General features: G+C 42.3%; 1 protein-coding gene across 1 annotated transcript in view; it reads right to left on the bottom strand.

Moving 5' to 3' along the window:
• GAS2L1 (growth arrest specific 2 like 1) overlaps positions 1–27644 on the bottom strand; it is a 63105-nt gene that overhangs the window by 11649 nt on the left and 23812 nt on the right. Inside the window, exons 4-5 of the mRNA XM_089655442.1 lie at positions 8267–8363; positions 3224–3470 (exon numbers count right to left, since the gene is read on the bottom strand). Of these exons, the coding sequence (XP_089511568.1) occupies positions 3224–3470; positions 8267–8363 (344 nt within the window). The remainder of the gene's footprint in view (positions 1–3223; positions 3471–8266; positions 8364–27644) is intronic.

Raw genomic sequence — 27644 nt, 5'->3', positions numbered from 1 at the left:
TGCTTACACACCTGTGTGAATGACTCCATTGCAAACAATGCAGGTGTGTTCAGATTCGTTAATAAAAAACGCTCATAAATGCCTTTTTTATGGCCACATGAATGAAACTTTAGCCCTCTTGCACATGAACATAATAATTTACTGATGTTTAGGCTACATTCACATGGGTGTAAAAACTTGACTGCTCTTATTACACACGTTTTTTCCTAGCACAAAAGTTCTTGCGTAACGTTCACTAAATATTTACATAAAATTTTCCTTTTTTTCCCCCAATAACTGCATCTGGCATACGTGTATATGTATGTCCTCAGACACAGATTTGTGGATTTATATGTTATGGATCTGAAGGCAGAGTTTGTTTAGGCCCCTTTTTATACAATGCACCTGCGTTCAGATCTGTAAATTAAAAAAAAAAATGCTTGTAAATGTGCTTTTTTTTACAGCCATGTGAACACAGCCTTATACTCAGAATATTGTTGACAGTAAGATCCTGAGTAAAATGTTCCATAAAGCACGTAAACCTGCGTTTTTCTTCATCCTCTTCTAGTTGCCAGTGTTGCAATATATGCATGTGTGCATGCGTATACATGAGTATACGGCATGTATACCCTCATGCCAATGAAATGATTACATAAAACCCTTCCGTTTTCATTATAAACTTTATTTTAGACACAAAAACATCTTCATTAGGTCTTTCTGCTTCTCTATATAATGCAGGCACATCATGCTTTGCAATGCTGAGCCTCTATGACTGAAAGAACCAAGATCCAATGTCCCCCAGCTAGGAAATGAGCTCCATGCTCCTGGCCTCCACTCACTGCAGGCAACCTTGATGTGATGATGTACGTCAGTGCTGCCTCAACAGAAATACGGGAAGGCATTGAGGTGACCAGTCACCTTACTCACTGCTGTGCAGAATGGCCACCTTTTCATGAATGTTAGACAGCACAGGGTCACCTAAGCATGGAAAGAGACACAGCTGTGTGATAGGTAAGCCACAATTGAACTAATTATCTTTACCAGACTTTTGAGTTTTAACTGTTCAGCTGCAAGCAACTGACCTTTTTAGAAAAGCTTAGGATGAATGATAATAAAATTGCTGAGCATATACAGTATGAACCAGCTATGAGTAGCCACATATCAGTTACTATTTTTAAATAATAGTGCACTTATTCTTTAAAAATCAGCTCAGTCCAAAGTCTGATGCCTATCAGGTAGCTTAGACTCTTCATGATCCCGAAAAAGAGCCATCTGCACTGTGATAGAGTTTGGTCAGGTATCTGGGAAGTTGCATCATTTAGCCTTTGTCAGTTCTTTATATACTTCTATGGAAAATCTACTGCAACAGTGGAAAGAGTGAATTTCTTTCACTTCAACCCCACAATGAATCACCTTTCTGAGAAATAACAACTACAGTTGCAAGAAAAAGTATGTGAACCCCTTGGGATTACGTGGAGTTTTGCATGAATTGGGCATAAAATGTGCTCTGAACGTCATCTAAGTCACAACAATAGAAGAACACAGTCTGCTGAACATAATACTACACAAACATTAGATGTTGCCATGGTTTAATTGCACATAACATGTAAACATTTACAGTACAGGGAGGAAAAAGTATGTGAGGCCCTAGCTTAATGACTTCTTCCAGAGCTAATTGGAGCCAGGAGTGAGCCAACCTTGACTCCAATCAGTGTGATGATATTGGATGTGTTGCTGACAGCTGTCCTGCCCTTAAAAAACACACACCTGTTTTGGGTTTACTGGTTTCAAGAAGCACTGTCTGATGTGAACCATGCCTCGCAGAAAAGAGCTCTCAGAAGACCTACGATCAAGAATTGTTGACTTGCATGAAGCTGGAAAGGGTTACAAAAGTATCTCCAAAAGCCTTGATGTTCATGTGTCCACGGTAAGACAGACTGTCTACAAATGGAGAAAGTTTAGCTGTTGCTACTCTCCCTAGGCGTGGTCATCCTGTAAAAATGACTGCAAGAGCACAGCGCAGAATGCTGCATGAGGTAAAGAAGAATCCCAGAGTGTCAGCTAAAGACCTACAGAAATCTCTGGCACATGCTAACATTTTTGTTGACACATCTACAATAAGGAAAACATTAAACAAGAATGGAGTACATGGGAGGACACCACGGAGGAAGCCATTGCTGTCCAAAAAGAATATTGCAGCATGTTTGAAGTTTGCAAAAGAGCACCTGGATGTTCCACAGCACTACTGGCAAAATATACTGTGGACAGATGAAACCAAGATTGAGTTGTTTGGGAAGAACACACAACACTATGTGTGGAGAAAAAAAGGCACAGCACACCAACATCAAAACCTCATCCCCACTGTAAAACATGGCGGACGGAGCATCATGGTTTGGGGCTGCTTTGCTGCCTCAGGGCCTGGACGGATTGTTGTCATTGATGGGTAAATGAATTCCAGAGTTTATCAAGACATTTTGCAGGAAAACGTAAGACCATCTGTCCGCCAACTGAAGCTCCGCAGAGGTTGGGTGATGCAACAGGACAATGACCCAAAGCATACAAGTAATTCAACAAAACAATGACTGCAACAGCACAGAATACGCCTTCTGGAGGTGCCCAGTCAGAGTCCTGACCTCAACCCGATTGAAATGCTGTGGCATGACCTTAAGAGAGCGATTCACACCAGACATCCCAAGAATATTGCTACACTGAAACGGTTTTGTGAGGAGTGGTCCAAAATTACTCCAGATCGTTGTGCAGGTCTGATCTGCAACTACAGGAAACGTTTGGTTGAGGTTATTGCTGCCAAAGGAGGGTCAACCAAGTATTAAGTCCAAAGGTTCACATACTTTTTCCTCCCTGCACTGTGAATGTTTACATGTTATGTGCAATTAAACCATGACAACATCTAATGTTTGTGTAGTATTATGTTCAGCAGACTGTGTTCTTCTATTGTTGTGACTTAGATGACGTTCAGAGCACATTTTATGCCCAATTCATGCAAAACTCCATGTAATCCCAAGGGGTTCACATACTTTTTCTTGCAACTGTATATGAGAGGAGAGCCATTACATGAACAGGAATAGGCCACCTTTCTCAGTTATCAGATCACAAATATAGATCTGACAAGTGTCTTTCATAACTGGTCATTTATGTTCATTTGTAGAAGCCATGGTGAAACTAGCTCTTGAACAATGCCAATGTAAATTTGCAATCAGTGAGTGCGTTCAGTTGCAAGACATACCTGAATGAGTTAATGCCATGTACTCCTGGACGCTCCTTTTGAGATAATGGGGTCTTGGAGGTGTTGTTCAATGAAGTAGTGGGAGCTGGAGTGGATCGTCGTGGAGTGCTTGGCTCTGGCTTCTGAGCGTTCCTGGGAAGGCCCTCAGAACTGCGTCCATGGGATGGGCTGGAGGTGCGGGGAGGAGCAACATTGGACATTCGTTGGGGGGAAAATGTTGTGGGACGTGATGTCTGCACACGATGGGCTATGAAGTAAATGAGAACTGATGAAGACACGTGACTGATGAATCAATGACCTTCAAGAAACATATAATGCAGCATACATACCACATCTAACAGACATATATGAAACATAATAACATTTTAAAGCAAAACTCCAAGCAGATATTTTGGTCACATCCATTAATGCAATTACATATACTGTATTTATTAACACATCACTAATGTAAACAAGCACAAATAATCCAGTGGCGCTGTAACCAACTAGTGAATAAAGCACATTGTACAATGACAAAATGAAATAAAATGAAACAGTCATATAATATAAATCAATCCATTAATGTGAACATAAAGTCCATAATAGCATGTAGAAGTCACTTCCAGTGCTGTAATCTTCCTATTATACCCAAACCAAAACACCACGTGCTCGTAATATAGCCTTCCCTTTTGGGTATGCACTCACCAAACCCACATGCCTACTACTCTCATGGTTGGCATGTATCGCTTTTAAATCTCCGATTATGGTGTCGCCATGGCTTCATACTCTCCTTACTCCTCTCCACCAGATGTCATGACCATGTAAAAGTAAGATATATACTCCAATGGTACAATAACCAATACTTTCTGCTTTATTGAATAGTTTTAAAAATCCACTCACAAATAAAATAGAAAAAAACGCTCATAATCTATATGACATTAGATGTGGATATGCTCTCACCACCGCCGGACCCCACAAAATGGCGCTCACGCGTCACTTCTGGTTCCGGTCCCTAATGTCACTTTCAGTCGCCACACAGTCTCACTCTGACGCGTTTTGTCACTTCTGACTTAGTTATAGGGATGCTATGTATTATTAAGTTTGTTTATTTTGGCAAAGCTACTCACATACAACATGTCAAGACATCAACAGTCGTGTATATTTCCACTAATGTATTTTTAAAGTGATACTAAAGTCATCCACAACACTGCCCCTAGCAACATCACCAACCTCATCCGCAGATATCGTCTAAATTGTCCGCTCCGCTCCTCCCAAGACATCTTGCTCTTGTCACCTCCTCCCACGCTCTCCTCCAGGACTTCTCCAGAGCCTCTCCCATCCTCTGCAACTCCCTACCCCAGTATGTCCGCTCAGCCTCCACCCTGTCTGCATTTAGGCGATCTATGAAAACGAACCCACCTCCGTCTAAGAACTGTACTTGAGTCACCTCCATCAGATCATCTCCTGCAGCTGTCACCTTTTGTACCACTTCCCCCTCCCCTTAGATTGTAAGCTCCATGAACAGGGCCCTCCTGTTCCTTCTGTACTGAACTTTATTGTAATTGTACTGTTTCCCTTTATATTGTAAAGCGCTGTGCAAACTGTTGGCACTATATAAATCCTGTATAATAATAGTAATGCATTGGGTACCCATTTACAAAACTGAGTAATTACAGGGCAGTAGCATGGGAGCCAAGCTCTTCACACAGAGGGCTTTACAGAGCAGGAATAGAAGTTAAATCAGCGTTCAGGAAATGGGCTGGTGAAAATTGAAACAGGCTATTCTAGGACAGTGTAGGTGGTGGGCACTGTGTCAGCAGCCCAGCGGATTGTGAAGGTGGTGGAGAGGATACTAAATCTGAAACAAGAAATCAGTGCCCGTTGAATTCAGGAAAACAGAAGTTGAAAAAGGAGACACAGGCATTTCATCAGGTTATTAGCAGGGACTGTTTCATGGAGGCAGGGAAAGGAGGTAGGGCTTTGTTACTGTGGATTGTTTAACGAGGAAAGAGGGCAGTGGAGCAGCTAAGATTTCCACTAGGCGACAATTAATGTAGGTAATATATTTGTAGTGTTGCACTGAAAAAAAAGTTTTCGGCACATGTGCTGGAGGGGATAACACACATGACCTGGGCATGGGAGTTTATTATACATCTGCTGGGTACTGGCAGCTGAGAAGTAAATGCATATAAGCAGAAGAATACAGTGGGGATTGAAAGTTTGGGCACCCCAGCTAAAAATTTGTATTAATGTGCATAAAGAAGCCAAGGAAAGATGGAAAAATCTCCAAAAGGCATCAAATTACATATTAGACATTCTTATAATATGTCAACAAAAGTTAGATTTTATTTCCATCATTTACACTTTCAAAATAACAGAAAACAAAAAAATGGCGTCTGCAAAAGTTTGGGCACCCTGCAGAATTTATAGCATGCACTGCCCCCTTTGCAAAGCTGAGACCTGCCAGTGTCATGGATTGTTCTCAATCATCGTCTGGGAAGACCAGATGATGTCAATCTCAAAGGTTTTAAATGCCCAGACTCATCTGACCTTGCCCCAACAATCAGCACCATGGGTTCTTCTAAGCAGTTGTCTAGAAAACTGAAACTGAAAATAGTTGACGCTCACAAAGCTGGAGAAGGCTATAAGAAGATAGCAAAGCGTTTTCAGATGTCAATATCCTCTGTTCGGAATGTAATTAAGAAATGGCAGTCATCAGGAACAGTGGAAGTTAAAGCAACATCTGGAAGACCAAGAAAAATATCAGACAGAACAGCTCGCAGGATTGTGGGAAAAACAATTCAAAACCCATGTTTGACTGCACGATCCCTCCAGAAAGATCTGGCAGACACTGGAGTTGTGGTACACTATTCCACTATAAAGAGATACTTGTACAAATATGGTCTTCATGGAAGAGTCATCAGAAGAAAACCTCTTCTACGTCCTCATCACAAAAATCATCGTTTGAACTTTGCAAATGAACATATAGACAAGCCTGATGCATTTTGGAAACAAGTTCTGTGGACCGATGAGGTTAAAATTGAACTTTTTGGCCGGAATGAGCAAAGGTACGTTTGGAGAAGAAGGGGCACAGAATTTAATGAAAAGAACCTCTGTCCAACTGTTAAGCATGGGGTTGGATCAATCATGCTTTGGGGTTGTGTTGCAGCCAGTGGCACAGGGAACATCTCACGAGTAGAAGGAAAAATGGATTCAATAAAATTTCAGCAAATTTTGGATGGTAACTTGATGCCATCTGTGAAAAAGCTGAAGTTAAAGAGAGGATGGCTTCTACAAATGGATAATGATCCTAAACACACCTCGAAATCCACGGGGGATTACATCAAGAGGCGTAAACTGAAGGTTTTGCCATGGCCTTCACAATCTCCTGACCTCAACATAATTGAAAATCTATGGATAGACCTTAAAAGAGCAGTGCGTGACAGACAGCCCAGAAATCTCAAAGAGCTGGAAGACTTTTGTAAGGAAGAATGGGCAAAGATACCTCAAACAAGAATTGAAAGACTCTTGGCTGGCTACAAAAAGCGTTTACAAGCTGTGATACTTGCCAAAGGGGGCAGTACAAGATATTAACTTTGCAGGGTGCCCAAACTTTTGCAGACGCCATTTTTTTGTTTTCTGTTATTGATGTCTTGAAAGTGTAAATGATGGAAATAAAATCTAACTTTTGTTGACATATTATAAGAATGTCTAATCTGTAATTTGATGCCTTTTGGAGATTTTTCCATCTTTCCTTGGCTTCTTTATGCACATTAATACAAATTTTTAGCTGGGGTGCCCAAACTTTCGATCCCCACTGTAGGTGCTGAGAGGTTAGAGCACATCCACTGGGTACTGGGTGCATAGGGGTTAACTTACATGAGCTGGTTACTGGGTTCGGAGCAGTTAACATACATTTCTGGCATCTAAGTATTGAAGAGATGATGCACATGCACATATGAGTTTGTCACAAGAGCTTAACCACTTGCCTACAGGGCACTTTCACCCCCTTCCTGCCCAGGCCAATTTTCATCTTTCAGCGCTGTCGCACTTTGAATGGCAATTGTGTGGTCATGCAACATTGTACCCAAACCAAATTTTTGTAATTTTTTTGAGACAGAGTTTCATTTGGTGGTGTTTAATCACCACTGGGATTTTTATTTTTTGCTAAACAAACTAAAAATAGACATTTTGAAGAAAAAAAAGTTTTTCTTAGTTTCTATTATAAAATTTTGTAAATAGGTAATTTTTCTCCTTCATTGATGTGTGCTGATGAGGCTGTATTTATAGGGGCGGCACTCATGGGCACTGATAGACAGAACTGATAGATGCCACTGATAGGTGGCACTGATGGGTACTGACAGGCATCATTGATGGGCACTGAAAGACAGCACTGATAGGCACTGATATGTGGCACTGATAGGCGGCACTGACTGGCACTGCTAGGTGGCACTGATGGGTACTGATAGACTGCACTGATGAGGAGGCACTGGTAGGCAGCACTGATGGGCATTGACAGGCGTCACTGCTGGGCACTAATATGTGGCAGTGATAGGCGGCACTGATAGGCACACAGACTGGTATTGATAGGTCGCACTGATAGGTGGTACTGATGGACTGCATTGATGAGGATGCACTGATAGGTGACACTGATGGGCATTGACAGGCATCACTAATGAGCACTGAAAGGCAGCTCTGATGGGCACTGATTGGCGGAAATGATGGGCACTGAAAGGCAGCACTGATGGGGAATCAGTGCCCTGATTAGACGTTCCCTCTAAGGAATGCGGCTTACCGGCTCTTCTCTCCTCAGCATGAGGAGAGGACTGCCAATAACCGTCATTTCCTGTTAACACGTGATCAGCTGTGCTTGGATGTCATTCTATGCCTTACTAACCTATACACTCATCCATGTGCTGCTATGTATAGGATCTCTTTTGGAATGTTGTACTTTTGAAAAGTAATGAAAATACTTATGGGGAAAAAAACATGTTTTGTAACCTACTGCTTTAGGCTCCTAAGAAAGGCTTACTGTATATAAGGTTTTATTGGCATGATACTTACAAACAAACTGACACCTGCAGGGATCATGTTTGTCCAGATAGTGTTCTAGGGTGTCCCATCCTCCCCCAACACGCACCATGACATGACTCCGCAGAACCTACAAAGAATAAAGGGTTTATGAAAAGGTTCACTGATCATCCCATGATGTCAACAGAACATATTAGTCATATATACAGTATATTTTATTATATAGCTTATACAAAGAGGCTTATTTCACAATCAGGTACATAACCTATAGCAACTAATCCAATTTCAGTTTACAGCGAGAAATAGGATGAAACCTAATTCATTATCTTTAAACTGATTTGCACACTTATAATACTTTGTGCTATTTTATTAATGAAAACTAATCATTTTATTTAATGACATGGTGCAATTACTACTGATGAACTGTAATGCAGATACCAGTTAGATTTCAGATTAAGCCTGGGTTCACTCTGATGCGTTGCGGAATTCGCAGAGGTTTCTGTGCGAATTCTGCACCACTTCACAATCGCACCCCATTCATGTGAACCGCCGCGGGTGTGTATGTTGTGTTAAACACACCCCAAAATCGGTTCGCAAAACACAGTGAGATGTGCAGAATGAGATCGCATGGGTGTGAATACCCATGCGATCCGATTCTAGTATGGGTCATAGAAAGGGTCCTGCACCTTATTGGTGCAGATGCGGTGCAATTTGACCCATACAAAATATATGGCTCGAATCGCACCTCACAGAATTCGTATCTGATTTTCACAGGAATTCGGTGCTGTTCCTGTGCGAATCACATGTGATATGCCGCACTGCGTGAGTGTGAACGTAGACTAAAGTCTAAAGTCTAAACTAAGTGTTATATATAGTCAAAACATTTTTTTTCATTTTGCATTGAGTAGGGAAGTGGTACATTTGCTGATATTTTTTGCTGACTGTGCACCATTGGGAAATTCTCCCTTTAATTCCTGTCCCAGAGACACAGGAATTCCCCTCTTAGACAGCTGCCCCTTGTACCTGTGCTTTTGTTCTGTGGGCAACTTCAAAATCTTGGATTTACCTTCATTTTCTTTCTCAGTGATACTTTCTGAGCACAAATAGAAATCTCCCCAATGGGGACACAGACAGCAATAAAAATTTTAAAACAAATTGCTGAAGTGTAGGTTGTTTTTTTAGTGTGATGATACTTGGAAAAGTTTTTATTTTTTTTCTCGCAAGACAGAAAGGTATGTTTCAAGTGTAATAAAAGCGCCACACCCTTAATACTTTAAAGCAGCAATTCCACCTCAAAGAAACCAAATAAATTTCTTAGTGCTATAACTTAAATAAAGGAATGCGCTAAAACCACAAACTATTCCTAATTTAGTGTAGAAACATTAGTGCAAAAGATATATATATCTATTCTCAATTAATATAAAAAAAATATCAAAATTATGTGCAAAACTATTTTTTAGTGCATAAGTAATTTAAACAATTAAATTTGTGAATATAAAAAAAATGTCCAATTCTGAATTTCTTCAAATGTCCAAACAAATACTTTTCAAATTCAGGTGCTCTCAAAGAAATTGTGCCAAAATCCACCACCAAAAGTAAAGTTGGGTAACTCACCAGAGCTCCATGCTGATCAATCTCTAGATCAGCAAAAAATGCTTTTTGCTCTGGGAGCAGATGCAATGAATCAACTTCTCAGGTGTGATGATCAATAGCTACACAATCATCCATAAGGTAGGTATCCACCACTCAATATAATAGTTCCAGGAGCATTATATCACTCTCTCTTTTTATATCTCTCCACCGAGGTCATGTTTGGGAATGAAAGAGAAAATCATGGTGCAGCCAGTTTTTTTATAAAAGTATCCAACAATTTAATAAAGATTTACACTCACAAAAAGGGTGTCTTCACCGACACCAGTATAACAGCATAAAACAGCAAATGGTATAACAGTCTCCTGTTCCCCGCACACTCACTACAGCGCTCGTGACTTAATCCTCTCCACAGACGTCAGCATCCAGCAAGCCAAGCCCTACTAGTTTCGTCATGAATGACTAGTTTCGCCCCTTGAAGACGTCATTCATGACGAAACTAGTAGGGCTTGGCTTGCTGGATGCTGACGTCTGTGAAGAAAATTGAGTCACGAGCACTGTAGTGAGTGTGCGGGGAACAGGAGACTGTTATACCATTTGCTGTTTTATGCTGTTATACTGGTGTCGGTGAAGACACCCTTTTTGTGAGTGTAAATCTTTATTAAATTGTTGGATACTTTTATAAAAAAACTGGCTGCACCATGATTTTCTCTTTCATTCCCAAACATGACCTCGGTGGAGAGATATAAAAAGAGAGAGTGATATAATGCTCCTGGAACTATTATATTGAGTGGTGGATACCTACCTTATGGATGATTGTGTAGCTATTGATCATCACACCTGAGAAGTTGATTCATTGCATCTCCTCCCAGAGCAAAAAGCGTTTTTTGCTGATCTAGAGATTGATCAGCATGGAGCTCTGGTGAGTTACCCAACTTTACTTTGGTGGTGGATTTTGGCACAATTTCTTTGAGAGCACCTGAATTTGAAAAGGATTTGTTTGGACATTTGAAGAAATTCAGAATTGGACATTTTTTTATATTCACAAATTTAATTATTTAAATTACTTATGCACTAAAAAATAGTTTTGCACATAATTTTGATATTTTTTTATATTAATTGAGAATAGATATATATATCTTTTGCACTAATGTTTCTACACTAAATTAGGAATAGTTTGTGGTTTTAGCGCATTCCTTTATTTAAGAAAGGTATGTTTGATTCCTTTTATAGCAACAAAAACTTGACAGAGGGTATAACCCTTCCCCAAAATAATGGAAAAAGTAAACTTACAGCACAAGTTGTACAGGGACATAAAACATTGATAGAAATAGTGAATGTTGTATTGATAAATGACTATACAAAAGAAAAAACAACATTTTGGGAATAATATTATTATTATTATACAGTATTTATAAAGCGCCAATAGTTCGCTCAGCGCTGTACATTACAAAGGGGGACAGAACATGTGACAGAACAATAACAATACAATGCAAAACATGAGGGGATTGAGGGCCCTGCTCTTTCGAGCTTACAATCTAGGAGGGAGGTGATGGTGGCACAGGAGGAGATAGCTGTGGGGGATGGAGTGGTAGGAAGAGTGGAGGAGGTCGGCAAGTTAGCAGGGGGTGGGGTAGGCTTCCCTGAAGAGATGGGTTTTCAGGTTGCGCCTAAAGGAGAGGAGAGTAGGCGATAATCTGATGGGTTGGGGCAGGGAGTTCCAGAGGATGGGTGACACCCTGGAGAAGTCCTGGAGGCGGGCATGGGAGGAGGAGACCAGGGAACTAGAGAGAAGGAGGTCTTGTGAGGAGCGGAGTGTGCGTGCTGGGCGGTACTTGGATATTAGGTCAGAGATGTAGTACGGGGCAGTGTGTTGGACGGCTTTGTACGTCAGTGTTAGGATTTTGAATTTGATCCATTGCGCAATCGGAAGCCAATGGAGGGATTGGCAGAGGGGGGTGGCAGAGATGGAGCGGTTGGAAAGGTGAATGAGTCTGGCTGCCGTATTCAGGATCGACTGAAGCGGGGATAGCCAGCGGCGAGGCAGGCCAGTAAGGAGGGAGTTGCAGTAATCGAGTCGTGATATGATGAGGGAGTGGAAGAGCTGTTTAGTGGTTTCTGGGGTTAGGGACGTGCGTATTTTAACAAGCAAAACTATGCTCCTTCTGTGCTCAAGGGGGGGGGGGGGTGTTCACGATGATCAAAGAAACCTGTATCTGGTGGTTTGGAATGGGTAGAATATACAGGGTTAAAAAAAGTAGAGTGCTCTTTTCAGGCACAACAGTATGATATATATATCACACAGTATATCTTGAATTTAGAGCAAATAGTGTACAGTGCTTGGACAAAAATATGGAAACACCAGGTAAAAGAACAAAATCATTACCTACTATGGTGTTGGAGCACCTTTGGCATCCAAGACAGCCAGAATTCTCCTGGGAATTGACAAATATAAGTTTTGGATGCTGGATAATGGAATCTGATAACATTCTTCATACAAAAATCATTTCAGCTCTTGCAGAGATGCCAACTAGCCTGAACCTTGTTCTCCAAAACTGACCATAGTGGCTATATGATATTGAGGTCCATCAACTGAGTCACCCAGAGAAGGTGCGAGACTTTGACTGCATGCTCTTCAAACCACGATTTGACAACACCAGCTGTGTGAATCAGAGCATTATCGTCTTGGTAAATGGCGCTGTCTTCGGGAAACAATTTCTGCTCCATAGGGTGCACATGGTCAGCCAAAATGTATTGCTGACAGTGACACTATCTTCCAAGGTGATGATGGGGCCTGCAGAAAACCAAGATATGGCAGCCCAAACCATGATTGCACCGCCACCATGCTTTGTCCTGGTCGTAAGCTTGGGACGGTGTGAAGCTTGATTCATCAGCCAATATTACAGTCTTCCATTGATCGATAGTCCATGATTTATAGGTGTTTCACCACTCTCTCTTCTTCTGAGCATTAATACCAGTGACTAGTGGTTCCCTCCACACAGTTTTTGTGGACACGGGCTTTGGAAGAATGAGATTGAGCTCTGCTGTCACTTTTGCAGCAGTTGTTTTCTTATTCCAGGTCACAATCCTGCCTAATGTTCTTTTGACTGTTTTGGTCAGTTGACCATGTCGACCGTGCTTATACAGTTTCTAGGAAAATGTCATCTGATAAGCATATGTTGTCATAACCTTTGATACTGTACCTTGTGACACGGCAAATAAATTGGCAACTTCAGTCCCAGAGGCACCAGCTAAGTGGGCACCAACAATTTACCCTCTTTGAAACTCAGTAAGCTCAGACATGACTCCATATTACTAACAGTGCACATCAAAAGTGAGGCTTCCCACCTGTTAGCTAGGTGTCTTATCACACAGCGGAAGCAAAAAAATGTTACATCACTTCCGCTTTCAACACAAAACACGTTGTCACTTTCACACCTGCAAATCATGTAGTGTTTACATATTTTTGTCCAACCCCTGTACATCAGATGTGCTATACACGGTAAAATATATGAGCAGCACAGTAGCTAAATGGTTAGCACTTCTGCCTGGCAGTACTAGGATCGTTAATTTGAATCCCAGTCACGGCACCACCTGCCTGGAGTATGCATGTTCTCCCTACGCCTGTGTGGGTTTTTTCTCACACTCCAAAGACATGCAGGCAGGTTAATTGGTTCCTGTCTAAATTGGCCCTAGTATGTATATGAATGTGAGTTAGGGACCATAAATTGTATGCCCCTTAAGGGTTAGGGACTGATGTGAATGTACAATATGTACGTAAAGCGCTACACTAACACTATATAAGTACCTGTAATAAATAAATAAATATATACAGAAAAGTACTTTGAAGTTTATAACATATAGTTTATGTAGTTCGGAACCGTGGACTATATAATGCAAAGTACAGTGTATACAGCTGACAAAAGCAGAGAATGTAAGATGTACATCATTATGTCTAACACTGTGCAGTGTAGACTTAATAAAGAAGAGCACAATGGGGATTATATACTGTAATGTAAAGATGATTTATATAGTAAAGCAGTGTGAAATATAAAAATACACTGCACAATATGTACAACCAAGATGTGTGGATTACATCACACACAGCTCTTTCAGCTGAGCACTGAGTATATACAACACAATTTATACAGCCGAGAAATGCACGTATATAGCGTACAGCACAGTGGACGTGAGCACGGTTTCTGTATAAGAAATAATAAGAAATACCAACAATGTAACACTTTAAAAAAAATCCAAGAAATTGCCTGAATAGAGAAAAGGCATAAATCCTGTAAACTGTAGCACCACTTAAGCACCGGTTCACATGCGGTACGAACCTGATGCAGTTTCCGAGTGAGGTATCACAGTGCGATTCCTGCTGTGACAGGTTCTAATTGAATGCAATTTCTGAGGGAGCTGGACATAGCAGATGAAATTCGCACCACACCCACACTACAATCCACACAGGACCCTTTTTTGAAACACATCAAGTTCGCACCGCATGCATGTGAACAGGCCTCATTGGAAATAATGCTTTTTTGACATTACATGCAAATCTATGCTTTTCTAAACGCATATGATCCACATAGAATTTGCAGCAGTGTGACCCCTGGATCACATATCTGTGGCCGTGCGGGCCGCGTTTTGCAGGGCATGAGAGACCATTTATTTGAATGGACTCCCGTCCCCCGGTACACGCAGGGAAGAAGTCCCTGCACTTCTTCGGAAAATGCGGCCCGCACGGGAACCGAGGTTCACAGTACGGTTGTGATTTCCAGTGCGGGCGGCGTGCCATTAGCATAAGCCCTGGTTCACATATGTGCTTTCCTGCGGGCCACGTTTTGCGAGGGCACGAGAGCCCATTTATTTGAATGGACTCCTGTTCCCCAGGACACGCAGGGAAGAAGTCCCTGCAGTTCTTTGGAAACCGCAGCCTGCACAGGAAACTTGGTTTCCAGTGCGGTTGCGATTTCCAGCACGGGCGGCATGCCATTAGAATTAGAACTAATGGCCCCAGCCCGCGGGTCCGCATTCTTCTGTGCGGATGGTGAGGCTGCACGGATTTTTGTGCGGATCCACAGCGGCACCACCCGCACATACGTGAGCCTAGCCTTAACCTCCCTGGCGGTATTCCCAAGTGTAGCTCGGGGTAAAGTTTCAGTACCAAGAGCGGTAACCCCGAGCTACACTCAGGAATACCATGCAAAAACGTCCCTTTAGGTCAAAAGCGGTTTTAGACCAGCGAGAGAACAGTGATAGTAAATCAGAACCACTTGCAGAAATGAGTGATAATGATTTGTGGGGAAATTCGTCATCAGACACTGAAAACGATTTTGCGACTTTGCTCAGTGATGTGCGAACTTGGTGCTCTATTTCAAATTTCAGTGTTTTTGGTTTGATTATATTATTGAATTAAATGTATTATTATTATATTATTATTTTTAATGATTATTTATTAAATTATAATTTATGATTTCGTGTTTCAAGTTTTATCCTACTAGACTCTTGTTCGAACAGATTTTAGTGAGTTATTCCTAAAAATTTCAGGCCTACAATAAAAAAAATACATATTTCCATGCAAAAAAATGTACCGCTTTGAGCACAGAAATATGAACATAATCAGACCGCTAGGGAGGTTAATGGCACCCGCCCGCGGGTCCACATTCCTCTGTGCGGGTGGATTTTTGTGCAGATCCGCAGTGGCACCACCCACACATATGTGAACCTGGCCTTAATGGCACCCACCTGCGGGGCCGCATTCCTCTGTGCCGGTGGATTTTTGTGTGGATCTGCTGCGGTACCACCCGCACATATGTGAACCTAGCCTTAATGGCACCTGCCCGCGAGTCCACATTCCTCTGTGTGGGTGTATTTTTGTGCGGATCCGCTGCGGCACCACCCACACATATGTGAACCTAGCCAATGGCACCCACCCTCGGGTCCGCATTCTCCGCATTCCTCTGTGCAGGTAGATTTTTGTGCGGATCCGCTGCGGCACCACCCGCACGTATGTGAACCTAGGCTTAATGACACCCGCCTGTGGGTCCACATTCCTCGTTCACTCCATTCCACTGCGCGGGTGGATTTTTGTGCAGATCCGCAGCAGCACCACCCGCACAGATGTGAACCAAGCCTAAACCGGCACTTAGTGTTATCACAAGAAACCTTTCAGTATCCAGTACTGATAAGAATAACTCCACCACAGGTTCCTTTTATGCACTAGTGCTCCCTTCCCCTATTTCTATAAATTGGTGAATCAGTATATAAAACAGTAACAAAGTACATTTAGAATAGGAGTGAGAGTAGGAAGGAAATGTCCTTCCTTCCTTAACCTGTCATGCTTGCAGTCATCACTGTTTGATCTATCACTTCATTAGGAACTAAGACATTATTGTGGCCTAAAATGCCCCATTTTGAGACATACGTGATTCATTTCTGGTGATATGAGATTCAGAAACCACTGGTGGAGAACACAGCATGGACACCATGTTGAGTCAGTACATTATAACATGATGTACGCCTGTCAGTGCACAGCATGCCCATAAGTGAAAAGCAGCCTGACTCTTCTACCTTACTAAGAGAAGCAAAGAAACACCGTCTATAGTTTGGAGATCCAAAACACATATCCATAATGAATGAAATATGAGAGAAGAGCACAGCAGAGAAGAAAGAACAAGGTGACTTAACCTCAGTCCTAAATAATTCAAGCCACAGCTCATGTTCCACGTTTACTTACTCACCAGTCCCATTGTCAGAATCCAATGGAGAGTAACTGAGGTTATTAACCTTTTCACTGCAAATGCTGTGTAATAAGATCTTTTATATCTCAGATCCCTTGTATCTAACTGGGCTTTCTAATGACAATGGCAACTTAAAAAAATGTTTCCACTTTACATTTGACAGTATTTGGTTTTCCTGCAATCCAGCTGAAATCATCCACGCTGTAAAGGTCTACTGATGTTCCTGGTAATGTAAAGAAAGGATTTCATGGTCATTTCCTAGCTTTCAGTGGATTTGTTTTTTTAAATGTAAATACACCTGAAAGCCTGAAAGATACGTGGTTATATAGTTAAAGCGAAGTTTCACCTGAAAAAAAAAAAAAAGTCAGCAGCTACAAAAACTGTAGCTGCTGACTTTTAAAATACAGCCACTCACCTGTCCCTCGGTTCAGCGGTGTTCTCACAACCGCTGGTTTCACCGGCTGTCTTCTCTCCCTGGCGATGGCATCTTCAGTGTAGGCACCCAGCTGTGACAGCTTGCGGGTTCACAGCCGGGTGCCCACTGTGCATGCGCGAGAAGCGCTGCGCTTTGTGAATGGCCCCATAGTCTTCTGGGACCTGTTACGTGTCCCAGCAGACTACGGGGAGGGAGGGGGGAGGACAACTTCCCCTTCCAATCACCGAGGCAATCGCAGCGGAAGTGGGAGCGGGTACCTGTCAAATTCGGGTATCTGCTCCCCCTCCCCAAAGGTGCCAATCCTTAATGGGGACTGGGGGGCCGGCAAAGACTTAAAGCGGGACTTTCCCTTTTGGGTGGAGCTCCACTTTAAGTAGCAAAATTCATTTTACTGTGAACCAAGCCTTCAATAAAGAGGTTAGAGGCCTCTTCACACAGGATGGATTCAATTCCGATTCGCAGGGGATCAGCTCACAGATTCCCTTCTGATCAGAGCAGAGCAGATTTTTGTTAAATAATTTTCAATTTAAAAATATTTGTTTTATTTTCTAATCGTTAGTGGGGTCAAATCGATGTTCATTTTCGACAACAGTGATGGTAAAATTAGAAGGGACAGGAAGGAAAACTTTTCTCAAATGAATTTTCAGCCAGTGTATGTGTTTATTATTTAAAAGTTACATTCATTTTAACCACTTTACCCTCCTGAGGATTTACCCCCTTCCTGACCAGGCCATTTTTTATGTAATGGCGCTGCGTTACTTTATCTGACAATTGTACTGTCATGCAATGCTGCACCCAAATAAAATTTACGTCCTTTTTTCCCCCACGAATTGAGCTTTAACCTGATTGGCTCACCCGTGGGAAACGGCCCTTACTGTCACTAGAAAGTAAAAGAGGAAAACTCAGAAACAGGGATAAAATCTGTTGAGGGTTTTAATCTTTCTCTGCTTTTGAACTGACAAAGTTTAAAAATAAAAGCACTAAAACCAATTTTGCCTTGGGAAAGCCTAACCAAGGACAATACACATTACAAAAGACAGCTACATTGTAAACTTTTAAAATCCAAATTAAAACTGCATTTCTTACAGTATTTGACCTTGTAACGATGGGTGCTCGAAGTGAATGCCACGGATGGAGTCGTGCCAGAACCAGATGCCAGGATGGAAAGTCACCAGCACTCAAAAAAATGCAAAAGTGCCAAAGGGCAGCATGAGTCTTTTAGCAATAGGTTGGGTGTCAGGGGTGTATATCAGTAATTTTAACAAAATTGAGTCCCTTTTTAAATTCCATTATTGATTTTGCTACTAATACCCCATACAGTTGCATATTGCAAGTCAAACAGAAGTTCAACAAAGTGCAACAAATGAAACAGTTCAGTGAGCTAATGCTAGCTAGCAAACATTGAGCTGTGCTTGTCAGAAAGTTAAAGGTGATATTTAGCTAAAATAAAACAAAACCCTACAGCTTTAGTCACATTACTTACCTGTAATGAAGTACAGTATGTCCTACAGGCTGCTGGATTTTGGAGAAATCTTCACTGCAGGGATGCCTCCCCTCTTTCGGTCTCTGCATATCCAGCACTGCGATGGTTAAAGCAGACCTTCACTCTGTCCGTCCCCCCACACACGCACACACACTTACCTTGTTGCCAGTCCTGCACAGTCAAAGTACTGACCTGTCCAGTAGATCCAGCGTTGTCCTGCTGAGATCTGCTTCTCTTCTGCCCCCGATTAGTCCTGTGCCATCATCTTCTTTGGTGAAGTCATCAGGAGGCTGCAGGCTCTTCCAGGTTCAGCTGATGACATGTCACTAGGGCCTGCCACCCTCTTCTTTTCTCAATGATAGTTTAAGCCTCCTGGGATATGCGATATACATGTCCCAGGAGGAAGAGATGGCACAGCCAATTGCCTAGGCCAGTGGTCTCCAAACTGCAGCCGGAGGGGCCGGAGATGGCCCTTTGCTTGTCTTTATCTGGCCCTCAGGGCACTTTTTCCTCCCACTGATACAAGACACTATTGCTTTCCTCCCACCAACAATGGGGCATAATTACTGCTACTGACATCAACATTGAGGCAATATTTCTCCCACTGACACCAGCTATGGGGCACTATTCCTCCCACTGACACCAAAGATGGGGCAGTATTCCTTAGACTAATACCAATGATGGGGCACTATTCCTCCCACTGACACCAATGAAGGGGCACTATTTCCCCCCACAGACACCAACAATAGGACACTATTCCTGCCACTGACATCAATGATGGGGCACTATTCCTGCCACCAACACCAACGATGGGGCACTATTTCCCCTAAATGACACCAACAATAGTACACTATTCTTCAAACTGACACCATTGATGGGACACTATGCCTGCCACCGGCACCAACAATGGGGCACTATTTCCCCTAAATGACACCAACAATAGTACACTGTTCTTCAAACTGACACCAATGATGGGGCACTATTCGTCCCACTAACACCAAAGATGGGGTACTATTCCTCCCACTGATACCAATGATGGGGCACTATTCCTCCCACTGATACCAATGATGGGGCACTATTCCTCCAGCTGACACCAACAATTGGGCACTATTCCTCCCACTTACACCAATGACGGGGTGTTATTCCTCCCCCTAATACCAAAGGTGCGTTGTTTATTCCTACTGATGCCGGGACAATTTCTACACCCAATGGCCACAATCTGTCCCTTCGAAAGTTTAATGAACAGTAAACTGGCCCAATGTTTAGAAAGTTTGGAGACCCCTGGCCTAGGCAAATGATGTGCAATGGAGGTTGAGGTGGCAAGACCTTTAACAGAAAAAAACGTACACAAAGGAGAAAAAAAAGCCTGATTTGTGTATCTAGGGGAGGAGGGGTAGATGCAAGGCAACATGTAAATCAAGCTAAAGATTCATTTAACAGCTTCGGGCCTTCAGACAGAACAGCGGTATAGATGGTGTGATGGGGACACCCCGCCCCCCTTCTTCCTCCTCTATTGATAAAAGTTCTTTCACTGATTAAACTGCTTGTACCATGATCTGTGAATTGGGGAGTCTGATCAGTGCCAGGATTCTCGCCCCCATTTACAGACTGCAGCTGTTAACCATTGCAGCGCTGGAAGTTCAGACACAGGGGACAGGCACCCCTGCAATGAAGATCTCTCCACAATCCAGCTGGCTGTATAATATGGGACATACCGAAATACAGGTGAGTAAAACTGTAGGGATGTTTTAGCTAAACTTCAGCTTTAATGGCAGCTTACCAGTCCCTAGAAGTAGTGCCTCATTATTTTCCTTTTTTTCATTATTTTCACCTAGTGACCTAGCCAGCAACAGCCTAGGGTGACAACACTGCATCTATGGAGGAGGAATTCTGCCACCCAAGGTCAGGACAACAGAACATCTCTCCCATTCTCCATAACATACGGTGTAGGTATTCTGTAGTTCACAGAGAGAACTGAGCACAGTGCTAACTGATAACAGAACAGCAAAAAAGTCAAAAAGCGTTATCAGTTTACCAGATTTATAAAAAAATAATCAAGTATTTTTTTCATTTATCAAACAGATTATAATACAGCGTTTTCAATGGTATATTTAACAGCCCAAAATGGAGCAAATAAGAGCAGTTTCTTGTTAGGGTTTACATACACTTTCATCTGAGTTCCTCCACAGAGGGTCACTGGGAGTGTATTTCCTAAAGCTTCTTTTGTTCAATCTTCAGTCTCTGATTTCTGTATTGCCAATCAAATGAAAACATCCAAAGAAGATTTGACTTTGATTGGTCTTTGTAAACACAGCTTTGTACTGGTATTATTTTGTTCACCTCCGCCTTCCTGTATGTGAGAAGCAGCAAGGAACCAGTAGTGGGCATAGCTAAGAATAGCTTTCATGCATTCAAAGCAGGGATTCTCAGCTCACCAAATTAATTATACAGGAGATGGAGCTATTCTGGTACATTACAGCAATGTCTGCATGAAACATGGAAGTGCAAGGAATGTAGGTCATAGTCTTTGTATGCATATTATGGTTTCATTTTCAGTTTTGACTGGTGACTACCTTTAATTGCTCCTATCATAAAGAACACCTTCCTAAACTGATGGCAACATGTTCTTTGCTTTGCCTGAATATGATGTCCCCTTATCCTTTACACAGCCCTTGAGATAACAGTTCATTTGCGTAATTTATACAGTGAAGGAAATAAGTATATGATCCCCTGCTGATTTTGAATGTTTGCCCACTAACAAAGAAATTATCAATCTAAAAATCAAATGGTAGGTGTATTGTAACACTGAGAGACAGCATAGCAACAAAAAATTCAAAAGAAATGCATGTTTAACAAATTATGCACTGATTTGCATGTTCATGAGGGAAATAAGTATTTGATCCCCTATCATTCAGCAGGATTTCTGGCTACCAGGTGTCTTTCACAAAGGTAACAAGCTGAGATTAGAAGCAGTCTCTTAAATAGAGTGCTGCTAATCTCATTTTGTTACCTGTATAAAAGACACCTGTCCACAGGAGCAATCAAACAATCAGATTCCAAACTCTCCACCAGGGCAAAGACCAAAGAGCTGTCCAAGGATGTCAGGGACAAGATTGTAGACCTGCACAAGGCTGGACTGGGCTACCAAACTATCGCCAAGCAGCTTGGTGAGAAGGTGACAACAGTTGGTGCAATCATTCGCAAATGGAAGAAACACAAAACAACTGTCAGTCTCAGGTCTGGTGCACCATGCAAGATCTCACCTCGTGGAGTGTCAATGATCATGAGAACAGTGAGGAATCAGCCCAGAACTACACGTGAGGATCTTGTCAATGATCTCCAGGCAGCTGGGACCACAGTCACCAAGAAAACAATTGGTAACACACTATGCTGACAAGGATTGAAATCTTGCAATGCCCGCAAGGTCCCTCTGCTCACGAAAGCACATATCCAGGCCCGTCTGAAGTTTGCCACTGAACATCTGAATGATGCAGAGGAGGACTGGTTGAAAGTGTCGTGGTCAGATGAGCTCTTTGGAATCAACTCACTCGCCGTGTTTGGAGGAGGAGGAATACTGCTTATGACCCCAAGAACACCATCCCAACTGTCAAACATGGTGGTGGAAACATTCTGCTTTGAGGTGTTTTTCTGCTAAGGGGACAGGACAACTGCACCGCATCAAAGGGACGATGGACGGGGCAATGTACCATCAAATCTTGGGTGAGAACCTTTTTCCCTCAGCCACGGCATTGAAAATGGATCGTGGATGGGTGTTCCACCATGGCAATGACCCAAAACACACAGCCAAGGCAACAAAGAAGTGGCTCAAGAAGAAGCATATTAAGGTCCTGGAGTGGCCTAGCCAGTCTCCAGACCTTAATCTGATTGTGAAGGGAGCTGAAAGTTTGAGTTGCCAAATGTCAGCCACCAAACCTTAATGACTTGGAGAGGATCTGCCAAGAGGAGTGGGCCAATATCTCTCCTGAGATGTGTGCAAACCTGCTGGCCAACTACAGGAAACGTCTGACCTCTGTGATTGCCAACAAGGAATTTGCCACCAAGTACTAAGTCATGTTTTGTGAAGGGGATCAAATACTTTTTTCCCTCATGAACATGCAAATCAGTGCATAATTTGTTAGACATGAATTTCTTGTGAATTTTTTGTTGCTATTCTGTCTCTCAGTGTTACAATACACCTACCATTCGATTTTTAGACTGATCATTTCTTTGTGAGTGGGCAAACATTCAAAATCAGCAGGGGATCAAATACTTATTTCCTTCACTATACATTAACCTTACTCGCTGTATGTATGAATTTCCATTGTTTGAATATTGCTGCTATATATCAATTTATTGCTGCTTTATTTATTTATTTCATCATTATTTTATATATTGACACACACATGTTTTAAGACACATATATGATTTTAACTTATTATTTAGCGCTGCACCTTTTACTTTTCATCAATTTCCATCCCGTCATTAAGGTGTCTGTATCTGAGCCCTCTTCAAAATCCCCATATCCTTCTTACAGTAGGATGCCCAAAACTGTTCCCCATATTCTAAATGTTGCTATAATGTATTGTGTACACAAGTAACACTATGCTAGCATCAAGTGTTTTTATCTTTTTATACATCCAAAGATTGTGTTTGCTTTTGCAGCTGCTACATGGCCTTGAGTGATTGAAACAGTAATCTCAAGTCCTTTTATAAACTCAGTGTTACGCAACTACTAATTTTACATTGAATGTGCAAATAGCAATGCTGTTACTAAGGCCTACATTTCCAACGTAACATGTCATCTGCCATTTACCTGCTGATGTTGACAATTTGTTGAGATTGTTCTACACTCACAGGCCACTTTATTAGGTACACCTGTTCAATTGCTTGGTAACACAAATGGCTAATCAGCCAATCACATGGCAGCAACTCAATGCATTTAGCCATGAAGACAACTTGCGGAAGTTCAAATCGAGCAACAGAATGGGGAAGAAAGGGGATTTAAGTGACTTTGAACGTGGCATGGTTGTTGGTGCCAGATGGGCTGGTCTGAGTATTTAAAAAACTGCTGATCTGCTGGGATTTTCAAGCACAACTATCTCTAGGGTTTAAAGAGAATGGCCCGAAAAAGAGAAAATATCCAGTGAGCAGGAGTTGTGTGGACGAAAATGCCTGGTTTGAGGTCAGAGGAGAATGGCTCATTCAATTTCAGCTGTGATATTCAGATGGTAGGGTCAGAATTTGGCTTAAACAACATGAAATCACGGATCCATCCTGCCTTATAGCACCGGTTCAGGCTGGTGGTGGTGGTGTAATGGTGTGGGGGATATTTTCTTGGCACTAGCAAGGTGTACCCAATAAAGTGGCTTGAGAGTGTATATGATGACACAATCCTTCTATGTTTTTATACCTCTACATAAACTCAAGTCATTAGCAAAAGTTGTTATTAGTAGTATAACGTCCGAAAGAATTTCCCAATAAATGAGTGCCACAAAAGTGTTAGAATTACTTAACTCTATACTGGTTCTGGGTCAGAGAACCAGAAAGCATTAAAGCCAAAGAAAGACAGCCAGGGAACTAACATCAAGGGAGAGGACAGGAATGGCAGAACACATACTTTTCTCATGGCAGAGTCACTTTAAAGGGAAACTACAGTATATTAGATATACAGTATAAGTGAATGTGATCAGTTTACAGCAGATAAACTTATCAATGAATAATAATATTTTATTTGAAAAAACCTAGTTTCTGTGTATAGTTTGTTTATGACCGTGTATAAAGATACAGCCATGCTTGCCCATTAAGAACCCAGGCTCTGCTTCCTGCCTTCCTGCTTAGTAGTGCTGCAATATAACCGTGCTCCACTGAACTTTTATCTCATTTTAAGTCTGAGCCAGGTGGAAAACTGTCAGCTCAACAGTGACTTCATGCTATTAGATGTGACTGTGGGAGTATCCAGACATCCACGGGTGCTGCGGCTGCTGAATAGAAAAGCCAGTACTGGAGATTCCTCCATCTATGTTGTTTAAAGTGATATTAAAGCTTTAGTTTATATATATATATATATATATATATATATATATATATATATATATATATATATATATTTATATTTAATTTTGTTTTTTTTTTAAATAACAAACATGTCATACTTACCTGCTCTGTGCAACAGCTTTGCACAGAGCAGCCCTGATCCTCTTCTTCTCAGGTCCCCCACCGGCACTACTCCCCCTTGACCAGCGGCCCCAATAGCAAGCCGTTTGCTATGGGGACACTGATGCGTGCTCGCTCATGAGCCCTGCTCTATGCATCCATAAGACACATAGAGCAGCAGATTGGCCTCGACCCTGCTCTCTCCAATCTGGCTCACTGGCTGTGATTGACAGCAGTGGGAGCCAATGGCTCCTGATGCTGTGTCGTAGCCAATGAGGAGAGAAAGAGATCCAGGACAGCAGAGGCTCCTGTGCACATCACTGGATCGAGGGGAAGGCCCAGTGAGTATTGGGGGGGGGGGCTGTGGGGGGAGCAGGGAAAGCTAATTATGTTTTCTCATACACAGATCACACAGAGGGAGCATTTGCGATCTGCACAATACAATAATAAAAATACAATACTAATAAAAAATAAAACGTAGAGTACATAAAAGTGTTGTTTTTTCTTTTTGTCTTGTTAAAAATGACTGTCATTTAAATGTTATAATAACTTAAAAAGTAATTACTGAAAATACATATTGTTTAAAAACATAGAAATAAACCCCTGAATAATAGGTCTCCCTGGAAAAAATCTCTTTCTCTCCCAGTGCCTGCACCAGCAAATGCTATTATATTGAAAAGAAATCACCACTGAAAGAATCTTCAAAAACTGAAACTTCTGGATGTGCTGAATTTCGTGACATGCACAGTGATTTATGTAGTGGCACAGAGGTCCACAAGACGGACCACTGAATGCAGCAGGGTCCAGGGGATCAACATAGATGGATCCAATTTTGGCTGGTTCAGCAGGGACAGGCGAGATTCACTACATCTATGGGCAGGCTGATTGTACCAAGGTCGATCCATTGATCAACTTGGGTACAACCAATCTGTCAGATTTTTATGTGATTACTGCTGGTGCTGTCGAAGGGATTCCCCCATCAACACGGACTGTGTCGATGGGGAAATCGAGTGACGTTCTATCCTTCCACCACCTTAGCCAATAATTTCTCTTCATTATAGTGACATTCAGTGGAATTGGGGAAGTACCAGTAAGCATTCCTTATCTTTTCTAGGAAACGGTTCCTCAGATGTGACCTCTTGCTACAGGTACATGGACTGAACTAATTAACTAAAATCACCCTTCTAAAGAATAAATAATTTCAGCAGACATAACTACAATAATAAAGTAGGGAGGCAGAGTGATTTATTTTGGAATAAAAGCATCAAGTATGGTCTGGTAATTCTATTTCTAATAAAATATAATTTGCTGTTTTAAATAAAGCAGAGGACTATGATTTGCCTCCAGGGTTCCATTGAGAAGATCCAGTAGTTGAGATTCCTCCTCTACTTTCCCTTCACAGTCACAATGTTTTTCTGAAGAAGAGAACTAGGAGGACACAGACACAACCACGTCCTTACTGAAGCAGAATGAGATGGTAATGTGGAGTGGGCCTAGAGAGCACTGGTCATGTCACTGGAACCATGAATGTATAGCAGACCGCCATACTAATTTATATAGTCTGTACATCAGCAACATGTACTGTACTTAGAGCATGGAAATGCTTAGCAGGTTCCACATGGAAATCACGGGACAGGTGGACTAGCCATGTAGAATAAATGCACTACAGGATGAACAGCACTGAGGTATAATTTAGAGTAGCGGTCACTAAATGTCGAACCGCGGTCCGAGAACTGCCCAAGCAGCACTCTCGCCAGGGCCAAAAGACTAGAATGACAGACCCACTGCTCAGCAGGGCAGTCATCTTGGCAACCAATTACATCATGCATGCGCCTCGCCCCTTGCAGCTTACTGTCAGTCACGGCTCCCACTCCCTGCCTGTCCACCAGCGCACACCTCACCACAATCAGCAAGGATCCCGGCAAGCTCCTGCCTCCCACTCCTGTCTGCCCTCATGGTAGGGTGTGTTCTTTCTGGGGGACCTTGATGGGCACATTTAATGCTAAAGAGTAATGCTGATGGGCACATTTAATGTTAAGGGGCACTGTGATGGGCACATTTTATGTTAAGGGGCATTCTGATGGGCACATTTTATGTTAAGGGGCATTCTGATAGGCATTCTTTTATGTTAAGGGGGCACTCTGATGGACACGTTATATTAAGGGGGCACATTTGGGCACATACTGTGGAAAGTGGCACTCTGATGGGGAATATGATGTAAAGGGGCACTCTGATGGGGAATATGATGGAAAGGAGTACTTTGGGTGTAAGGGGGTACTCTGATGGCAATACCTGATGTAAGGTGGTTATGTGATGGGGATACCTGATGTAAAGGGGCACTCTGATGGGGACAACTGATGTAAAGGAGCACTCTGATGGGCACACCTGATGTGATGGGAATACATGATGTAAAGTTGCACTCTGATGGCGACACCTAATGTAAGGGGGGCACGCTGATGGGCACACCCTATGTAAGGTGTCAACGTGATAGGGGAACCTTATATAATGGGGCACGCTAATGGGGACAACTAATGTAAGGGGGCACACTGATGGGAGACACCAAATGTAAGGGGGCCTTCTGATGCAGAAACCTGATGTAAGGGGGCACTCTGATGGGAATGCCTGATGTAACGGGGCACTCTGATGGGAATGCCTGATGTAAGGGGGGCACTCTGATGGGAATGCCTAGTATAAGGGGGGCACTCTGATGGAAACGCCTGATGTAAGGGGGTACTCTGATGGGAACACATTACTTAAGGGAGCGCTCTGATGGGAACGCCTGATATAGGGGGGTACTCTGACTGTGGAAACTGATTTATGGGGGAAGTCTGATGGTGGCAGCCAATGTAATAAATTACTCTGGGGGGAACCTGATGTAAGGGGGAACACTAATGGGGACATTTATTTTCCCACCTCAGCCAGAAGAAGGTTTTAGTGACCGGACCTCCTTGAATTTTAATTCAATACCCCTGATTTATCTGGATTTCTAGATCTAGCATGTCAGCCTAT

Source organism: Staurois parvus, unplaced genomic scaffold, assembly GCF_062004578.1.
Source record: "Staurois parvus isolate SC_StPar_1 unplaced genomic scaffold, SC_StPar_1.0 ptg000840l, whole genome shotgun sequence".
Lineage (NCBI taxonomy): Eukaryota > Metazoa > Chordata > Amphibia > Anura > Ranidae > Staurois > Staurois parvus.
This window is presented reverse-complemented; position numbering and strand designations above follow the sequence as displayed.